Raw genomic sequence first — 19,698 nt, forward strand, 5'->3', positions numbered from 1 at the left:
GCCAGGATACGTACACAAATGTCGTGGGAAGCAGACTGGACAACATTGAGAGGACAATGGAGAAGATGTCAAACAGTCTGCTTGAACTGCAGAAGACTCTTTCCGACAGCACGGCCACAATACTACAGGTCAGAATGCAAGATCATAGGGAGAATATGAACGTACTTAACATTCTGGCCGAATCCATGACCCGGCTCGTGGACAACAGCTCATGTCTGGCAGAAAGCAATAAAAACATGTCGGAGAGTCATCGACACTCCTCATCCAGCCAACAGGTCATCGCAACCACACTGCAGATGATCTATGATAAGCTCCCAGGACCAGCTCATCAACACGCTGGTGATCCACCATATCCGCCGTCGCAAGCCACAAGGACGCCTCGTACCCTTCCTCAAGTCCCATCCCAGTACAGACAGTCACAGATGTACCAGGGATATACAGGGATGTACCCCACCCCCCAGATGCCTCCACCACCGGCCACACAATCTTCAGCCGCATGGGCACAGAGGCACAGTCAACATACTACCCAGCCTCCCAGGACATCCACGCCCTATCAGGGGGAAGAAGAGGATCCGGACAGACTTCCACCATAAACCCGGTCGTATTGTTTTATTTACTTATATATGTTTTTCATGTATCCCTTTCTTCCCCTCCCATTAGTTTTTTTTTTTTCTTACTATTGCTTTCTGTGTTGGGCTTCCCCACCCGTGACCGGGTACTACCAAGGAGCTTTGTGTAGGCATACATGCGCGGGCATGTATGCGGGCGCGTGTGGTAACGGATGAAAGCTCCTTGTGGCTACATGTATGATGGGCCAAAGAGCTATTCTGATACCACTTTTTTCTTCCAAAAATCCTTTTTGTAATGGTGTACAGTAGGCTTTCATTGTGTGAATTTACTATTCACTAGTCTGTGTTTTGACTTATTCATAGGATTGGTGGGGAAAAATGAAGTGGACGGCATAAGTTCGTGTTGTGCGTACCAAGGTGAGTAGAACCATGTTTCAATGTATCTATTCAAGAAACTTTGAACCGCATGCCTTTGTAGAACCACACAGTCCAGCAATGGGTCATGCTGGGCTGTGTTGTTCCACAAATGTTAGCGTTTCAAAGTGCTGACCACTGACGCCACTATTTCACTTTGAACCGCATGCCTTTGTAGAACCACACAGTCCAGCAATGGGTCATGCTGGGCTGTGTTGTTCCACAAATGTTAGCGTTTCAAAGTGCTGACCACTGACGCCACTATTTCACTTTGAACCGCATGCCTTTGTAGAACCACACAGTCCAGCAATGGGTCATGCTGGGCTGTGTTGTTCCACAAATTTTCATTGAAAAGAAATGAACATGAATTTAGTGTGTCTTTACTTTAATATACTTTTTTCTTTTCCCCACAGATATCTATATACACAAGAAAAGAATGTAAAGAAGAACAAACTCCTTTTTTGTTTTAATTAACTTTTAAACTTTATTTAAAAAATAACATTTTTCTTCAATAAACTTTTAAAAATAGAAGTTTCCTGTGGTTTTTATTAAAATTTGTAATGCAGTTGAATTGTACGTAAGTAGATTGCCCAGGGAACATCAGGGGAACTGTGTCTCTTCACATCCACGCCACTTAGGAAGGATACACCGGAAGACCTGTGGAAGAGAACAGTATGAGCTTCCAGATATGGGTGATAGGGTCACCCTGGGACTGGGAAAAAGAAGTACATACAACAGTCCACACAACACAAGCGGGTTACAGCGGCCCAAATGCAACCCTCCGAACTTGCGTCACTACACATCCAAACATTCCCTGACGAGCATTGCTGTTTCAGGGAATGTTTGGATGTGCAGTCTTGCAAATGCCGGAGGGCTGCACTTTGGACATGTCGGGGTGATTTTGGACAAGGGAGTTTTGGGCAATACATCTCACCTGAGGGGGGGTTGTCTGCTACATGGCGGAGGGTCAGGTCCACATCACCAGTAGGTCGCCCATGGTAGAGTTGGATAAAAGGATCAAATATTTGCGGTAACCCAACAGGATAAAACAGGGGGTAACGAACTGTACAAACATGGCCTGGGGATATACATCAACAGGATGTAAAACTCTGAAATACATAAATGAAAAGGTTTTTTTAAAAATATTCCAATGTCAGTTTACACGATAATACAAATGTTGTCAGTATACTCACAGGCAACTGCAAAATAATTTTGGATCAATGTCCGCCGGGAATCCTCTCCTTCGTCCATACCCACCGGTAGAGCAGAAGACCGGTTCCCGCGTCGGAAAGCACTGCGACGAAGAGTCACCGGCAAACGGTTTGCGACACATATGTTGTGTAAAATACAACATGCATTTACCATGCCGCAAACCTTCGCCGGTGAGTACAAAAGAGCACCGCCGGAAGTGTCTAAACATCGAAACCGGCTTTTAAGTACACCGAAGGCACGTTCAATTATTTGCCTCGATGCAATGTGTGTCTCTTGGTAACGTTTTTCTGCTCTACCGACAGGATTAGACAATGGGGTCAAGAGCCACGGTTTGTTTGGATAACCCGCATCGCCTATAGAAAATATAAAAAAAATGTTAGGTACTTGTAAAAAATAAAAAAAATAATAAAAATCAAAAAAATTGAAATACATACCTAACAGCCAGCCACCAGGCATGTTTCCTGTTTCAAACTTGTCAAACAGCGATGACTGGCTTAGGATGAAGGAGTCGTGAGATGATCCAGGAAATCCCACAAAAATGTTCAAAAATCTCATGTTTACATCACAGACCGCCTGCACGTTCAGGGAATGGAACTGTTTTCGGTTCCGAAAACATTCCTCTGAATTCCGTGGCGGTCTGATCTGCACGTGGGTACAGTCAATCGCGCCCAGCACATTGGGAAATTTGTATTTGTTGAAAAAGCCTAATTTGATCTCACGACATTCGCTGTCCGTCTCTGGAAATGTGATGTACTGGATCGTCAATTTGCGGAAAGCCCTAATGACCTGGGTTATACAGCGCGACAGTGTCGACTGTGAAAAACCGCATGTTTGAGACAGTGTAGGCTGGAATGTGCCTGACGCCAAAAAATGTAACGTCCCCAGCAGTTTCTGAAAACCGCTGATTGCACGATTTGTCCGTGCCCGAGGTTCCAAGTCGGCCTCCAACAGAGCGTACAGCGAATATATGTCGCGAGTCGATAAGCGATAATTTTGTATCACCTCGAACTCGCTGAGATCCTCCAGTTCACGCCTAGTGCGATACTGGCGTGGACGTGGAAATGAAACCCGCAATACTGGCTCACCCAATGCAGACATTTGCTGACCTGGATCCTGATGTTCATCAGCACTTTCTTCCTCCATCATGCTTGCAGCCAGCATGAACATCACAATCTGGTCAGAAAAAGGCTCCATCATTGTAGTCAGTACAAAAATAGGAATGTGTTTTAAAACGCAGGAATTTTCCTAAAAAAACGATTCCACAGAGCTGACTGTAAAATGGCTCCTTCTCCCTGTAGTCTCAAACCTGGGAGTGAGGAGATAGGAGGGGCTTTGCAGAAGTGTATCCTGGGTAAAACTGTGGAATCATGGGTAAATTTCCCTCAGGAGATTGAAGAAAAAAATATTCCTTTAAAAAATCAATTAAATAATACTTGTGAAGCAAAAAAAGACAAACCAAGTAGATAATCCTTTCAAATATAAATAGATATGCTACTAGCAATCCTCAAATATCAAAAAAAATCATGTACTAAAAATTTTTTTTTAGATCCCGCCAGTCAACTGAGGCGGACTGAAATAGTCGAATTTGCGGTCGAAAAGCACTGCAGGCGAATTTCCAAACTTGAATTGAATATGCTTTGGGCGAATTGCAGCATCTGTACCATTGCAGAAAAGTCGAATGCGAAAAAAGTCGAATTGCCAAAAGTCGAATTTTGAATGTCCGTTTTTTTGCGATAAAGTACTGTACTGCATAGGCGAATTTATTTTTGGGGCGAAAAAGTTCCGGAATTCGACTATTTTTGAAATTCGACCGCAATTGCATATACCCCATAGTGTTCACTCTAGGCTGTTTTAGCAGGGCGCCTGCCCGTTTTTTAACAGGCAAAACCCGCCCTGCCCCTTTTGCGGCGCCCTGCTAGAACAGCCGCCCGCTCCCTGCCCTCCCGGCGTGTATAGATGCCGTGCGCATGCGCGCGGCACCCATTCACGCATTGGGAGAGGGCTGGGGGAAGCCCAGCACCGACGGAGGTGCTGGGCACGCCCCCAACAGTGACGTCGCCGGCCACAGACGCTCTCTATAGTAGCGTCTGTGGGCCGCACCGCCCTCTAAAATGACGGAGGTGTGGCCACGCCCCCTAATTTGCGTGGCCACGCCCCATTTCGGGTGCGCGCACATGTGCCCCCGGAGTCCGGCGCAATTCATTCTTCCAGAACAGTGCACAACCACGGCAGGAGCTGTCTGTGTGTCACCCCGGCTGTGGTGCACGAGGGGTTGGGGCCGGTAAGAGCAAACAGTCGGGAAGTTTCGGTAATCCGGCGTAGTCTCCAAAATGCAGGGGGTGCACTAACGCTGGTTGACCCCTTAACCGGCTATAACCATGGCTCCCAACCAGTGTCAGGGCAGAGGTGGGCACCGTCTGTTTCTACATATAAAGTAAACTGAAGGCCTGCAATGGTAATAACAATGACCTAAAATGAATTTTGTTCTTCAATATACTTGCAGCAAATACAAAGACAATCATGATTTAACATTGGTGTGTCATTATGGATATAGGATTTGATATCTGTTGTCACAACACCATAAAAAGTTGTGAACCATTAAATAAGGGCTTTTTTATTTTTTGTTACAGAAGGTCTAGCTGCTCGGGCCAGTCCGGGAGGGTTCATTACTGTATCATACTGCGCTGCTTCATTAATTGCACCGGTTACCACCACGGTAGACGGTAAACAGGCCATTTATTCTGGTGTTTCAGTAAGAGGGCTCTTCCCCAGTAAGCTGCCTGTAAATGTTTCCAACATTTTGTGTGTCTAGCAAAATGCAGCCATGTTGTTCAGCTCCAGACTGAGGGGCCATTTACCAACCAATTGTAGCTATTTGAAACTCATTGCGTACGATAAGTGGTACTTCAGCCAATGAGCACCTATTATGTGTTTGAAAACGGACAGCTGGGAGCTGATTGGCTGGAGCACCATTTATCATACGCAACGAGTTCTAAATAGCTAAAACTGGTTGATAAATGGGCCCCTAAAAGCTCTGAGTGGAGAAATTTACAGTATGTGAGAAGAATGAAACAAAACTATTGCCCTTATTTATCAATGAGTGATACATTTCACTGTGAATGATAAATTGCACCAGCTAATCTGCTCATAACTTCCATGTCACAGGCTGGGTTTGAAAAATGACAGTTAGGAGCTGGTTGGCTGGTGCAATTTATCACTCACAGTGAAATTTATCCCTCATTGATAAATAAGGGCAAATATATGAATCGCAGCTGGAGAGAGATATTAGTCAGAATATAATGGTGGCAATGTAGCCTGGAATATCTCCCATCTGCCTACAAGAAAACCGAGCAAGGCACAAAAATATAATTTTCAGATTGTCATATCTCATCTATGTCATTACAGCTCCAATAAAGTTGCCAAAACCAATCAGTAACGGAAAACATGCGGGGGCATCTACCTTATACCAATAATTGTGAATTCTATATAGAGTATGATCTATGAATACAAGCGGCATCGTTCTTATGAGGTATTGCATCTAAAACACACACAGTGGAAGCTGCTCAAATCCTGTGGCAGGGCTTTTCAGGTGCAAGGGAGGGGTCATACCAGACCGAGAGGGGGGTTGTCCCCCCGCACACTAAATACTACTTGCAACAATATTTGAAAAACTTCAACTGTGTTTGTTTGCTGTTGTGAGAGGCATGGATGGGATCAGCATTTGGAGGGCGTGCTGGTTCCTGTAGTGCTACTTGGGAGATCCCAGGAATGGCTACTAGTACCGCTTTTATACCAACTGAAGCGGGTCGCAGCCGGGAGCCCTGACACGGGAGCTACCCGGCTGCGACCCACCTCAGCCCCCATTTAGACCGCAGTCACCAACCCAGCATATTGCCGGGTTGGTGACGTGGGCGGCGCTTGGAGATCACATGATCTCCAAGCACCGCCCGGACATAGAATGTAAACGGGAAGCCATGTCGCATCGACCCCGGCTACCGTTTACGCTGCACAGTTTGCCAGGTTGAACACGTGTTCAACCCCGCAAACTTCCCGAGTTGGAATACCGGGTCACTCAACCCGGACTATTCCAACTCAACCCTTTTACACCAGCCAGCAACACGGGTTATACAGCTTCATGTGCAATAACCCGTGTTACTAGCTGGCGGTGTAAAAGGGGTATAGGTAAGCTAGCTCTCAATTTGTGTGTATTTCTGTATGTGCCTTTATCATAAGGCCTTACAATAGATTACTGCATGGTCCAGAGTGTGTACTGTTATCATGCAGTGTAGGGACCGCCAGTTATCAGAGAAGCCTTGAAGGGGCTCGGCAGCTTACCATGTATTTTCAAATGCATGCAACAAATATCTCTGAATTTCTATTGCAATATAGTTTTTCAAGTATTGTTGTAAGTTCTGTTCAGTGTGCTGGGCGACAACTCCCCGTACTGTTTTCTGTGAGCTATTGCATCTGTGCGAGTCTCGCAGCACTGGTCAACCTATTTATGGGTCTTTGGGTTGTTTTTTTTTGCAACACAGTCAGTGCACATACAGGGTGTGTATAGGTGGATTTGTTCTGAACTCTCAGTGGGTGAGATGCATCAAACCATAGAAAGAAAGAAAGCGGAGAAGATGCCCATGGCAAACAAACTGATTCTAGCTATCATTTATCTAGCGCACACTGTAAAATTGACAGACATTAATATGAGCAACATCTCCAATCAAATATATGTAACCGAGATCTCTAAATTCTAATACTGTGTGGGATTTACATCTGGTTACTGTTATCATTCAGTGTGCTGGGGGAAACAAAATGCCTTTTTTTCTTGCTTACAAATACCCCTCCCTTTCAAGCACCTGAATGATATCACTAAGCTAATTGAGCATCTGCCACACTATATAACTTCTCCAATTTATATATCTCTAAGCTTTGATACATATCCCCCTTATAGAGTTAAGAACAAATTCAGCTGTATATACTCTGCCTTAGCACAGATACTGGGCAGCTTTATTTTAACACACTGCAATGCAGCTGATCCGGGAATGTGCCGCCCTCCACCTCCAACTCTAAATCTGTATAGTTTTGCCAAAGTAACAAAATCCAGGACCAGTAGATCCCTACTTCAGGCTCTAATATAACTTTGTTCGCTGAGGAGTGACGACAGAGCAATGGAAATTAAGTAACTCGGAATTTCCACTGCAGACGGATCAGATAAATGAAGTGGATGCTCCGTTTTTCATATAAGACCATTCAAAAGACACAATCAACATATTCGTAATCCAGGTAGCGAAGCAGAGAATGTGTCATTACTTATTTTCTCACCATACCGGTGTTTAAATTCACAAAATGTACTTTATTGCTGCTCAGAATAAGGAAATGTATTCAGCCACTGACTGTACAGGAATCCACAAAATGGATATTTAAAGGCCTAATTCAAGGTTGATTGCAAAAGCAAAATCTTCCTCTAATGAGCAAAACCATGTGCAGTGTAGGTGGGGCAGATATAACATGTGCAGAGAGAGTTAGATTTGGGTGGGTTATATTGTTTCTGTGCAGGGTAAATACTGGCTGCTTTATTTTTACACTGCAATTTAGATTTCAGTTTGAACACACCCCACCCAAATCTAACTCTCTCTGCACATGTTATATCTGCCCCGCCCCCCCCCCCCTGCAGTGCAACACGGTTTTGCCCATTAGAGGAAAATGTTGCTTTTGCGATCAACCTTGAATTAGGCCCTCAATGCATACATGCCATAAGCCTAGAAAGCCTTCTCTGGTAGCCGGCGTTCAGTAACAGGTTCTAGATGGGACCCCCAACTAACTGAAATCCCAAAGGACAGCCGATGGGGTCTATTCAGTTGAAGTTGGAACTACTGTCTAGTTGGAAAGACGGCAGTTTCCGACCTTTTTAGGTCGAATCATGATTCGACCTATTCAATGGGGCTGCCATTTTTCCGACTTGTCGGAAAACATGTGGATCGGTGGATTAGCCGCGGATCCACCTGTTTTGTCGGATTTGCGGCCAAATCCCACAGGTTTTAGTCCAGTTTTCGACAATGCCAATCCAACTTTAAAAAAGTCGGACTGACATTGTCGAAAACGGGCAAAACCAGTCGGATTTGCCTGCAAATTGAATACTGCATTGTCGGATCCTCTCCGTCGGAACAGATCAATTTTACTAATGTGATCATTACAGCACAAAAGTTTACAGAACACGTCAACACATAAACCTTTATAATTATGCTATGGAATTTTTGAAAGCAAAAAGTATTGTTTTTAAACAGATCTATCCATTCAATTTCTTTTGCGAGGCGTAAACATTAATTGAAGATTTATACAAAACAAGAGCAGTAATTACAGGTAACAGCATCTAGCCCGGCTTAAAATACTTCAGCAAGTTGTTCGGCTGGGGTGCTGCAGGCGACTTTTGGCCTTTGGGGGTCTTTAGTTTCCCGTGAGACTTCTTGACCAAGATCTTGGGAGTGAGTTTTTGGTGCTTCCACTCAGTCATAAGTTCTTTCTGCAGCTCCTCCGGGAGCTGTGAGTATACACTCAGATCAATGCTTTTAGGGAATGGAACTACAGCTTCGGAGTCACCAGAATCTGCACAGTCCATGGCCACACCCACGTCCGTGTCAGCGCACCGATTCTGCACAGATGGGTTAGCGGTACAGTTCCCGTGTGGCATATAAGAGGGGGAGCCGACAGATGAGCCGGGGTATACGTCACTACCACTGTCCGTGCGGTTACACAGGCTGTCTGTCTCTTTAGACAGAGAATGGCTCCTATCTCTGCCAGAACAGTCAGGGCCTCCGGTGATTGCCTTAGTAAAGAAATGCTGTATTCCCTTACAGGCAGACGCCTGGCTGCTAGTGTGCGTCCGTCCAGTGTGCGGGCTGCTGAGGAGCTCTCTCCTGATGTCCTCAGGGAGCTGGCTGAACACATCCATGTCAATGTCCCCAGGTAGTGATAGGGAGGCAGGGTGTTCCAGCCCCGTAGCGGGTGAAGAGTCATTTACACCCCGCTTTACTCTCGCTCCGGTTACCTTATGTAGAGAAGAAGAAAAAAGTTAATTGGATTTCACCGATTCACCTAAAGTTGTATGTCCTCTGTCTTCATTCGGTAATATAGAAAGGGCGGGGGGGGGGAGGCTGATCCAGAGGTGGACACAGTTAGTACAGCCGCTGCGTTTTTAATATGCATAAGCCCCGTAGGTGTCCGAAAAAAATAAAATAAAATAAAGTCTTTTAGGAAACAAAGCATATTTAGCATCTACTCTTTGACACACACATTGGGCAAATGTCTGACTGTAAATTATATCATGGTCAGATTTTTATAGTAATCGCCCTTCCCTACAACGCACACATGAGGAGTCACTGTCCCCCATTAGTGACATAGAGGCAAATGTATCACACCTTCTATTAGTTGCCACCTACAATTTATAGAACGTACTTGACAAATGCTAGCTAGAATCTGATTGGTTGCTATGCGCAACTTCTCTTTAGAAGGATTGATACATTTCCCCCACGCTTCCCCAACCAGGCACCTTACCAATAGCACTTTCTCCACTTGATAAGCATAAATTTGTGTCCAGTGTTGATTACAACAGAGCGGGGTCTAGGCTGCTCACGTGAAATCTACCAATGGCTGCCAGATCTCGCACATGCCCAGTGGAGCTGGCCGGGAAGTGAGATGCAGTGCTCGCCGCCGGGAGACGCGGCACATTGGCGCCCAGAGGAGAGACGCATCGCATCGGCGCAGAGAGGGGAGACGAGGCGCAGCAGTGCCGGGAGGGGAGACGAGACGCAGCAGCGCCGGGAGGGGAGACGAGGCGCAGCAGCGCCGGGAGGGGAGAAGCAGCGCATCAGAGCCGAGAGGTTAGGCACAGTGCATCAGCGTTGGGAGGTGAAACGCAGTGCATCAGCGCTGGGAGGGGAGACGCAGTGCAACAGCGCTGGGAGGGGAGACGCAGAGCAGCAGCGCTGGGGGGTAGACGCAGAGCAGCAGCGCTGGGAGGGGAGACGCAGTGCAGCAGCGCTGGGAGGGGAGACGCAGTGCATCAGGGCTGGGAGGGGAGACGCAGTGCAGCAGCGCTGGGAGGGGAGACGCAGTGCCTCAGCGCTGGGAGGGGAGACGCAGTGCATCAGCGCTGGGAGGGGAGACGCAGTGCATCAGCGCTGGGAGGGGAGACGCAGTGCATCAGCGCTGGGAGGGGAGACGCAGTGCAGCAGCGCTGGGAGGGGAGACGCAGAGCATCAGCGCTGGGAGGGGAGACGCAGAGCATCAGCGCTGGGAGGGGAGACGCAGAGCATCAGCGTCGAGAGGTGAGGCACAGCGCACCAGCCTAATGCCGCTCTGGTAGGGATCGCCAGGAGGGGGAGTTTTCCGGCAGCCGAGATGTTAATACATTTCGTCAGTACTGGTTTCTGCTTCACCTCGGTAAAGAGGTGAAGCAGGAAGAGCTATAGCGGCACGATCAGTGCCGCTATAGTTACATTTACCCCTTAGGGCTGGTGATGTGTAACAGTGATCGCTTATTAGGAATATACATTACCTAGACGTGGAGAAAGTGTTCTACTTCTACACACTACTGTTACCAACCTACCTGGCTGCTCGGGCTGGCGTCACTTGCTGACTCCTTCTTCTGACTCAGGTAAAACCCAATAGAGTTTCGGGAGGAGGAGTTTGAGGACTTAGAAGCTTTGAGGTTGGAAAAGCAAACATTCAGGAGAGTTAAGTGAAAAGGTAACTTGACATCAATCATCTTCTCGAATAGCTTCATGAGCATCTCCATCAGAGGGGACAACACAGCGGAACATTCTACGGATGAGGCTGTAAGAAAAAGAGAAACAAATGCACTGAATGACGGTGGAAAATCACACATGCAGAACACTCTGCTACTCTTATAGGAAGAGAAAGGTCCAAGCTTTGTCTCATGGAAAACTTTACAATCTACTCTTTGCCCAGCAGCAAAACTACCAAATGTCTGGACATTGAAAAGTTGTCACCTTCTTCCTGCCGGCCAGGTGCAATCACCCACACTATAGTGCAGTCTAGAGGGACCTTAGTGCTCTGTATATCAGTGGAATCCTTTATCCAGAAATCATCTATTCAGAAATATAAGCTACCTGGAAAGAGAACACTGCTAAACAACTTTTTAAGATAAGATACTAAGGACAGTGTGGGGACAGGCTGGCTGTAAAATTAAGTGCATCTTAGTATTACTTATACATCAGATGGGGGACACCGGAATTATGGGGTATAGAGGTGCTGGTTGGAGCACCTCTATACCCCTAACCCTCCCACCACGCAGCCTAACCCTAACCCTCCCGCAGCCTAACCCTTACCCTCCCTAGTAATCCTAAACCTAACCCTCCCAGCCCACAGCCTAACCCTAAACCTCCCCGGTGATCCTAAACCTAACCCTCCCGCCCAGCAGCCTAGCCCTAACCCTCCCGCCCTGCAGCCTAAACCTCCCACCCCACAGGCTAATCCTAACCCTCCCTGGTGGTACCTAAACCTAACCTCACCCACTCCCTGCAGCCTAACTGCAATAGTCCCCAGCGTCGGCATTTGGATTGATGTTGGTATTCCGGAATTTCGACTGCCGGCATACTGAACGTATCCCGGTTGGATAATACTATTAACTACTACTGTATGCTATAGTTATCCACCAGTAACAAGCAGCACTTCACCTCTAGAGTCTAAGCTCTGCTCCGGTGTGATTCTATCCATGCGGAGATCTGCAAGGAATCGGAGGCAGCCTCAGGAAAGTCACACGGTTTATGGGATTATTTCATTCTCTAATTCATTAACAGTGTATAATATTGTAGTTCCTCCGCTCCTGTGATAAAGTCCTGCACTAAACCATCGACAAACCTGACCTGGACTGAACTGGCCAAATTATTATCTTTACTAACACATATTCAGGATGCCTCTGAATACACTGCGGACGCAGAGTTAGAATTTAGGCTAGGTACACACTATGCCGACAGATCCGCCGACAGAGCAGCCGATTTGGTAAGCATACACACATACCAATCAGCCGCTTGATATGCCTAGCCAGACATCGCAGCTGCCTGCCCAGCTGCCACGTCATTGACGGCAGTTCTTCCGGCAGGCACATGGGACAGTCGGCATGTTGGCCGTACACACAGCAAGAAATGCCGATATATCTGAAAGATATACCAGGCATCGACTCCGCTGCAGGGCCAACCTGATATGTCTGCGACCTATGTCATTCACAGACATATCGGGTGTACACACCAGTCGATGAACTATCGATATATCGTTCGTTATTTGAATGAACGATAGATCGTTTAAGTGTGTACCCAGCATTAGTTTCTGATAGTATTTCTGTCTTCTGTTGGAGCCAAGCGGGGTCTCTGGTAAGGGGGTCCTGAATCCAAGAGGTTGCCAGACCTCAGTGCAATATTTGATTCAGTCCCAAACAGGAAAGAACCTTTCTGCATTTCTATTTTGCTTTGTAAATATCAGAATATATACAGGAGGGTATTATATGAGCTGAATTCATGTTTTCTGGTATTTTAAATAGCGTTAAATACCTGCAAATAGCGTTAAATACCAAAACACTCTAATGGGGGGTACTCACGGAGCGATATTCTAAGCAATCTGACTAGACTGCTTAGAATATCAGCCTGATCGCTCCGTGTGTAGCCCCCTCAGCGATAGCGATGCGCGGCCCCGCACATCGCTATCGCTGCTGCTAGATTGACCTGCATTCAGGCCAGCGGGTGAAGTGAGCGGCCCCCCGTCTCCCCCCGCACTCTCAGCACACATCTCTTCCTGCATCGGCCCGTCTATATGGGCCTTCAGCGAAAACTATGTCCTGTTATCTATAATTAACCAATCAGGCATCCTCTTTCATCAACGTTTAACCAATGAAAGCCATGGCCTGGTTATTAGCAGTCACAGCTATATGTATCATGTTACAGTAAATTGGATTTGCCCATGTGTTTTATGCCAAGCATAGTATATGCAGATGGATCAAGAATGACTTAGAATAATTGTATAATTAAGTGCACACAGTCTACTGTGTCCTCCTCACTATAGGGTGCGCCCGATTGTGAGGTTGTTCCAAGTAAAATTACCTCCATCTGCTAGGAAAATGGAATAGGAAATTATTTTGTATCTTGTAGGGATTTCCAAATAAAGTGTAAGGGAGAGATCTCGGCTGACACCACTACTGTCAGACATTGCAAAAATATTCACAGCTTTCTGTACCGTAATACTATGAGTGTGCGAAGCAGAACCAATAAGCTTCTAGCTAGCATTTCTCAAGAACATTCCCTAAAATGATAGATAGAAGCTTATTGGCTATTGTGGAAACTTCTCCACTTACTCTTTAGAAGCTTTGATACATAGGGGGGTTATTCAGGTTTGTTAGCAAACCAAAAAAGTTAGCAATTGGGCAAAACCATGTTGCACTGCAGGGGGGGCGGGGGCAGATGTAATATATGCAGAGATATTTAGATTTGGGTGGGTTATATTGTTTCTGTGCAGGGTAAATACTGGCTGCTTTATTTTTACACTGCAATTTAGATTTCAGTTTGAACACACCACACCCAAATCTAACTCTCTCTGCACATGTTACATCTGCCCCACCTGCAGTACAACATGGTTTCGCCCAACTTTTTTGATTTGCTAACAAACCTGAATAAGGCCCATTGTCCGCTAAGTGCACTGTATATTCCCCAAGTATAAATGCTCTAATATCAAATCCAGCTCATTGCACTGTACATAGACTGAACACGTTTTACGCAGGAAGCCCTCACCGCTGATCAAGTTCTGGACCACGTGCATCGGAATAGGACACTGGCGACTTTCCCGGTTGAAATATTTATTGGTTGGCGAGAACTGGCGAAGGGTTAATCGCAGGGTGTGAGGGCTCCTCCCATCTGCGGACAGTCTGCAGGGTGAAACACATTAAAGTCACATAAGTCTCAAAGTCATAAAATGGCAGCATACCGCCCCAACTTTGGTGTGTCTTGAAGCGGGACCCTGTGTGCGCCAAAGGGGAAATGGGGCGGAGCCTTGCAGCACCCCTGATGTCACTGTAGGGGCGTGCCAGGCACTCTCCAGGATACTGTGAATAGATGTGGATGGCATCTATTCTCCTGCTCTCTCCTGCGCAGGACACTGCGGCCCGTGGGTGGGACATCGGGACAGCCACAGAAAATCTGGACTGTTGGGAGGTATGACAATAGTGGTACAAGAAGACTTCACATATTGGAATTGGGTGCATATTAAAGTTGTTTTTTTTTACAAAAGCCAGAAAACATAGCGCTAGGGGAACGACAGAACACATGCATGTAATTATTCATATGCAAGAGTATTAAACAAATATATAAATGATAGAGCATCAAATATGGTGTAGCCACTCACGGCGCTCATACGCTGACCTGCCTAGGAGACTTCGGAGCAGCTCTTCCAGTTTTGTTCTTACTTCCGACACCGTGGAATACTTTCTAAATGAATCTTCTTCACTAAGAGACTGTTATAAAACAAAGCAGAAGAGAAAACAAGATAAACTACTTAGTTCAATGAGTGGATTTATAATGGCCATTTTTTTTTTTTTTTTTAAAGCAGTAGAATGATCAAGATTGTAAGCTCTTATGGCCAATAGCCAGAGCAGCTGATTAAAGAACAAAAATACAAATACTACTTTTTAGTGGCATTAAATAATAAAATAACCAAATAAATAAAAACACAGCTTAATGTTTACCTCCATACTATGCCCCATTTGCTGGGTCCGCTGGAGTCATTACTGGGCCGCACTCCACAATAATCTCTGCTTCCCACTCGGCCTGTCTAAAACAGGCATTGCCCCTCCCAAGGCAACGTTCCATTCAGGTGAATAAGAAGTTCATGGAGGAAGGGACAACAGCACCCACTTGGCTTGTATGTAACAAGCTGGGCTCGGTAAGCGGAGAGAGGCGTGTGGCATGGACCTGCTAGACCCAGCAGGAACACCAGAGTATGGCGCGCAGTAAGCAATCAAGTTCTCATCCAGAATGACTGCAATGGGGCCGATCCTGAGTCTCACTCTGCTACACCTCTTTCTGCAGCGGGGTACACTGGATTCCACAGGGAATAACATTGGGGTGTAGAGCTGGATCTTGATCCAAGGCACCTACAGGCTAAAGCTTTGACTGTTCCCAGGACGCACTGCACGCCTCCTCTATATCCCCGCCTCCAGGCACTGGAGCTCAGTTTGTAAGTTTGTGCCTGCAGTGCAGGCAGCTAACAGGTGGGGCTGAGCTTTTTTAGAAGACTTCAAGGGCCGCAGCACATTCTATGTCATTCTGACATGCTGTGCTGCGGCTCCATCACCTCCCTCAGCGGCGCTGCATACTCCCGCGGCCTGGTTCCCGGGTACTTGGAGCAGGGGCGCACTGGTTTCTAGGCACACCACCGCTGCTGCTCTCCTGGATCGCGTGGCTGCATGACAGGGAGGAGGTAAGAGGGTCCCCCAGGTGGGACCCGCCGGTAAATCGCAATCCGTTGCGGTCCCAGGAGATGGACCGCGCCGCTGGCGTGGACACTGTGGCCGTACAGGGACCCCACTATATCCACCAGGGCAGGGAGCACAGGTCGGATTTACTCAAATCCGTTTGTAATAGGCTCCACAGTACCCGGTGGTGAAGTCCAGCAGAGGGGATAAGGTGCTGACCTGTAGCCCCTCCCCCAGCTCCAGGCGCCATCTACTGCTGGTGTTCCCGCCCTGGAGCTGCATCTCTCTCCCCTTCACTCCCTGCTGAGATTTTGGCGCCATCTTCACTAGTAACTGGGCTGAACTCCGTGACTGCAGGGCTCTGTCTCCTCTGTAAAGCCGCCTGTCTCATCAGCGCTGTGCATTTACAGGCACATAAGTATTCTACATGTCATTTTAGACAGTGTTAGTTAGGAACAAGTGTACTGCAATCTGAATATTTAGTACAAGTATTCTGTGATATACATCCACATGTTTACAGTGCACTGTTATATCTGTATACATACAAATCTATTTGTAGATTTACTAGTCCAGTGCAGTTTTTTTGTAATATATGTGATAATTTCTGCATTGTACCTGTGACTGTGTGTGCCTGTAGCTGCTGTGTGGTTTCAATTCTGTGTAGCACACATTTTGCTATCACTACATTCTATACCCTGGGGGGCTCAGTGCATCAGGGTCTCATATAACATATAGTGTGCCGCAGGATATGCTTTTTGGAATTTGTCACTGTGTTTCAGTCACCTCACACCGCTTAAATCCTCTGTTTGTGCTCTGCATTTGCTGTCACATAACACAGGTTTTTTGTTGTTGTTGCAGGTATTGTGTTTGTCTGGTTATACTGTACTGATACGCCCTAAGGCTACATTCTCAATAATGTCTGCTACGCAGGGCGGGAAATCCACAGACGCTCCTGCATCATACGGATTTGACCGAGGAAAAGGGTTCAGGGTACTGGGTGCCCTACACCTTTTGTCAGTCTGCAGCACCTGTGGTGTCATCTACTCTGCCTGTCACCACTGTCACCTCACTGAAGGAACTGACAGATAAGCGTGTGGAGGGATGCCTGAAGTCTATTTACACTCTTACCGGTGCTGTACATAGACCCACTATGGCTGCCTCTTCGGCGGCGAAAGGAATTGAAGCATGGGTTCAGGCAATTGAGGATGAGCTGCCTCAGGATATTTCTGACACTGCCAGACAATATCTGTCATATATTACCACAGCCTCTCCCTATATTCAGGAGGCGGCCTCTGATGCAGGGGTCATGGCGGCCAAGGCATCTACTACTTCTATCCTGGCTCGCCGGATTCTGTGGTTAAGGTCCTGGAAAGTGGACCTAGACTCTAAAAAGACCTTGGAGATGCTTCCTTTCAAGGGAGACATACTATTTGGGGATGAGCTAAACAAGATTGTGACTGACTTGGCGATGGTCAAGACTGTGTTTCTCCCTAGTACTAATATTCTGCTCCGAAGGCTAAGAGTACAACTTTTCGTTCTTTTCGACCTCCAGGCAATGCAAAAGGTCAAGCGTACCCGAGACAGGCTTGTACTTCCAAAACCACTAAGCCCAAATCTAAACAATCCTGGGCCGCCCATCAGCCTGCTTCCAAACAAGACAAGCCTGCTGCATGACAGGGCGGGCCTCCTCCTGGGGGACCCCAGGGTGGGAGGCCGACTTCTGCAGTTCGCCCAGGCCTGGTTAAAGACTACTTCAGACGCTTGGGTGTGGGAATTTGTCTCTCACGGGTACGCAATCTCTTTCATGAGACGTCCCCCTCGGCAGTTCTGTTTAACGGTTACCCCTCGTATCCGTTGAAAGCGCAAGCTCCTGGTTGTACAATCCCTCCTGGAAACAGGAGTGGTGGTGCCGGTACCTCTGTCCCAGAGAGGCAGGGGTTACTCTTCGACCCTGTTTCTTGTTCCGAAACCAAATGGGTCTTTCTGGCTTATCCTCAACCTCAAATCATTGAACAAGTTTGTGAGAGTGTCCAAATTCCGTATGGAAACCCTGCGCTCTATTGTGCTGGCCATGGAACCCGAGGACTATAAGGTATCCCTGGACATACAGGATGCTTACCTAACACATACCTGTTGCCATTTCGCATCGGCAATATCTGCGGTTTGCTATAGGCAACCTTCATTTTCAATTCCAAGCTCTACCGTTTGGACTGGCCATGGCACCTCAGATTTTCACCAAGGTCAGGGCCGTGATTACGTCTTTCCTCCGTCATCAGGATCCTGCCGTATCTGGACGACTTGCTGATTTGGGCAAACTCCCAAGAGGTCCTCCTCAGTCAACTGGAGATGTCGGTCTAATTCCTACAAGCCCTCGGATGGTTCATCAATTGGAAGAAGTCCTCGCTGGTCCCTGCTCGGAGCATGGTGCACCTGGGGGCGCTGCTGGACACACAGAGCCAAAGGCTGTTTCTGTCTCCGAAGAAGGTCCTGAAACTTCAGGACAAGATCAGATACTTCCTCTCTCGCCGGAGAGTGTCGGTACACTCAGTGATGCAAGCACTAGGCCTCATGATGTCGGCTTTCGACATGGTAGAGTACGCTCAATTTCATTCCCGCCCTCTGCAGAGGTTAATCCTTTCCAAGTGGGACGGCCTGCCTCATCGGATCAGGACTTAAATGATCTCCTTGACTCCGGAGGTCCGTTTGTAGCTGAGCTGGTGGCTACAGGACAAACAATTGGGCATGGCCCGTCCCTTCTGGATCTCCAAATTGGTTCCTCCTGACAACGGACGCCAGTCTACAAGGCAACACTCTTTCCAGGTTCGGTGGACCAGGGAGGAATCTCTCCTCCCGATAAACATTCTGGAATTGCGGGCAGTGTTCAATGCATTGACACTGGCCCTGCCTCTGGTACAGAACAGGCCTGTTCAAGTACAATCAGACAACGCCACCACGGTGGTGTACATAAATCATCAGGGCGGCACTTGAAGCCACATGACAATGATGGAAGTGTCAAGAATCCTCCAATGGGCAGGACACCATCTACCATCCGTATCGGCAGTGTTCATTCCGGGAGTCCTCAACTGGGAAGCGGACTTCCTCAGTCTCAGACCTGCAGGGTCTATCGATAGAGCGTCTTTTTTTACTTCCTGAACGCCCAGACCTCCTCGTTCAGGGCCCTTGTGTCTACCAGGACCTGGCCAGACTGGCTTTGACGGTGTGGCTCTTGAAGCTTCACTCCTGAGAGCAAAAGGATTCTCTGAGGCGATCATTCAAACTATGTTGAAATCCCGTAAACCAGCTTCGGCTCGGATTTATTACAGGGTCTGGAATTCTTACTTAACCTGAATTATGATGTATATACTTTCAGAACTTCCAGGTTTCTGGTTTTTCTACAACAAGGCCTAGACTTGGGCCTTCATCTGGCCTCCCTCAAGGTCCATATATCTGCCTTGCCGGTGTGGTTTTAGAGAAAAATTGTGTCTCTTCCTGACGTTCACACTTTCACTCAGGGTGTTATACAGATTCAACCTCCCTATGTCCCTCCTGTGGCTCCATGGGATCTGTCTGTTGTTCTGAATGCCCTGCAAGAGTCTCCATTTGAACCTCTTGAGTCTGTGGACCTTCCTGTCGTCCACCCTTTCTTATTTTTCACCGTGAACAGGCAGTTCTTCAAACTCGCCCTGGTTATTTGCCTAAGGTATTATCATCTTTTCAACTCTCCATTGGACGCTGAGGAACTGTGTGGGATTCTGGTTTCCGGAGCCATTACCCGTGGGTGAACCATCTGACCCTTTCCAGACCTCACCTCCTGTGGCTGTACTTCTCATTGGGGATTCATGTATATGCTTTTTTCATCTACTTTGATATAAGTGCAATGTTTTAAAAAATAAACCTGTGTTTTAAAAAAAAGGATAATTGCACTATTGCACTTTTTCGTGCTGTCTATCTTTTATGAGGTTTAGCTGCATGTGATATCGGCGCTGGACACTAAAAGGATTGTTATTCTCCAGTCCTTTGTTGCTGTACTGC

The 19,698-nt window shown here is 47.1% G+C and overlaps 1 protein-coding gene and 1 long non-coding RNA gene across 4 annotated transcripts in view; both read right to left on the minus strand.

Annotated features, from left to right (window-relative positions):
- Nucleotides 1–1,495: 1,495 nt before the first annotated feature.
- On the minus strand, nt 1,496–2,877 carry LOC134914070 (uncharacterized). The gene is made up of 4 exons (XR_010177378.1): nt 2,630–2,877; nt 2,177–2,548; nt 1,918–2,092; nt 1,496–1,640 (listed from the first exon to the last, which is right to left on the minus strand). It is a non-coding gene; the product is annotated as an uncharacterized LOC134914070 (long non-coding RNA).
- Nucleotides 2,878–8,409: 5,532 nt separating this feature from the next.
- The window catches only part of POLI (DNA polymerase iota), a 58,427-nt gene continuing 47,138 nt past the window's right edge, over nt 8,410–19,698 (minus strand). For 2 of the 3 annotated variants that reach the window (XM_063960025.1, XM_063960009.1), the window contains 5 exons: nt 14,615–14,706; nt 13,988–14,121; nt 11,888–11,935; nt 10,798–11,024; nt 8,410–9,237 (listed from right to left, as the gene is read on the minus strand). In XM_063960025.1, coding sequence (XP_063816095.1) covers nt 8,563–9,237; nt 10,798–11,024; nt 11,888–11,935; nt 13,988–14,121; nt 14,615–14,706 — 1,176 coding nt within the window. In that variant the 3' untranslated portion in view covers nt 8,410–8,562. The remainder of the gene's footprint in view (nt 9,238–10,797; nt 11,025–11,887; nt 11,936–13,987; nt 14,122–14,614; nt 14,707–19,698) is intronic. The other variant, XM_063960017.1, reaches the window with a different exon arrangement.

Source organism: Pseudophryne corroboree, chromosome 1 (genome assembly GCF_028390025.1).
Source record: "Pseudophryne corroboree isolate aPseCor3 chromosome 1, aPseCor3.hap2, whole genome shotgun sequence".
In the NCBI taxonomy this organism is placed as follows: domain Eukaryota; kingdom Metazoa; phylum Chordata; class Amphibia; order Anura; family Myobatrachidae; genus Pseudophryne; species Pseudophryne corroboree.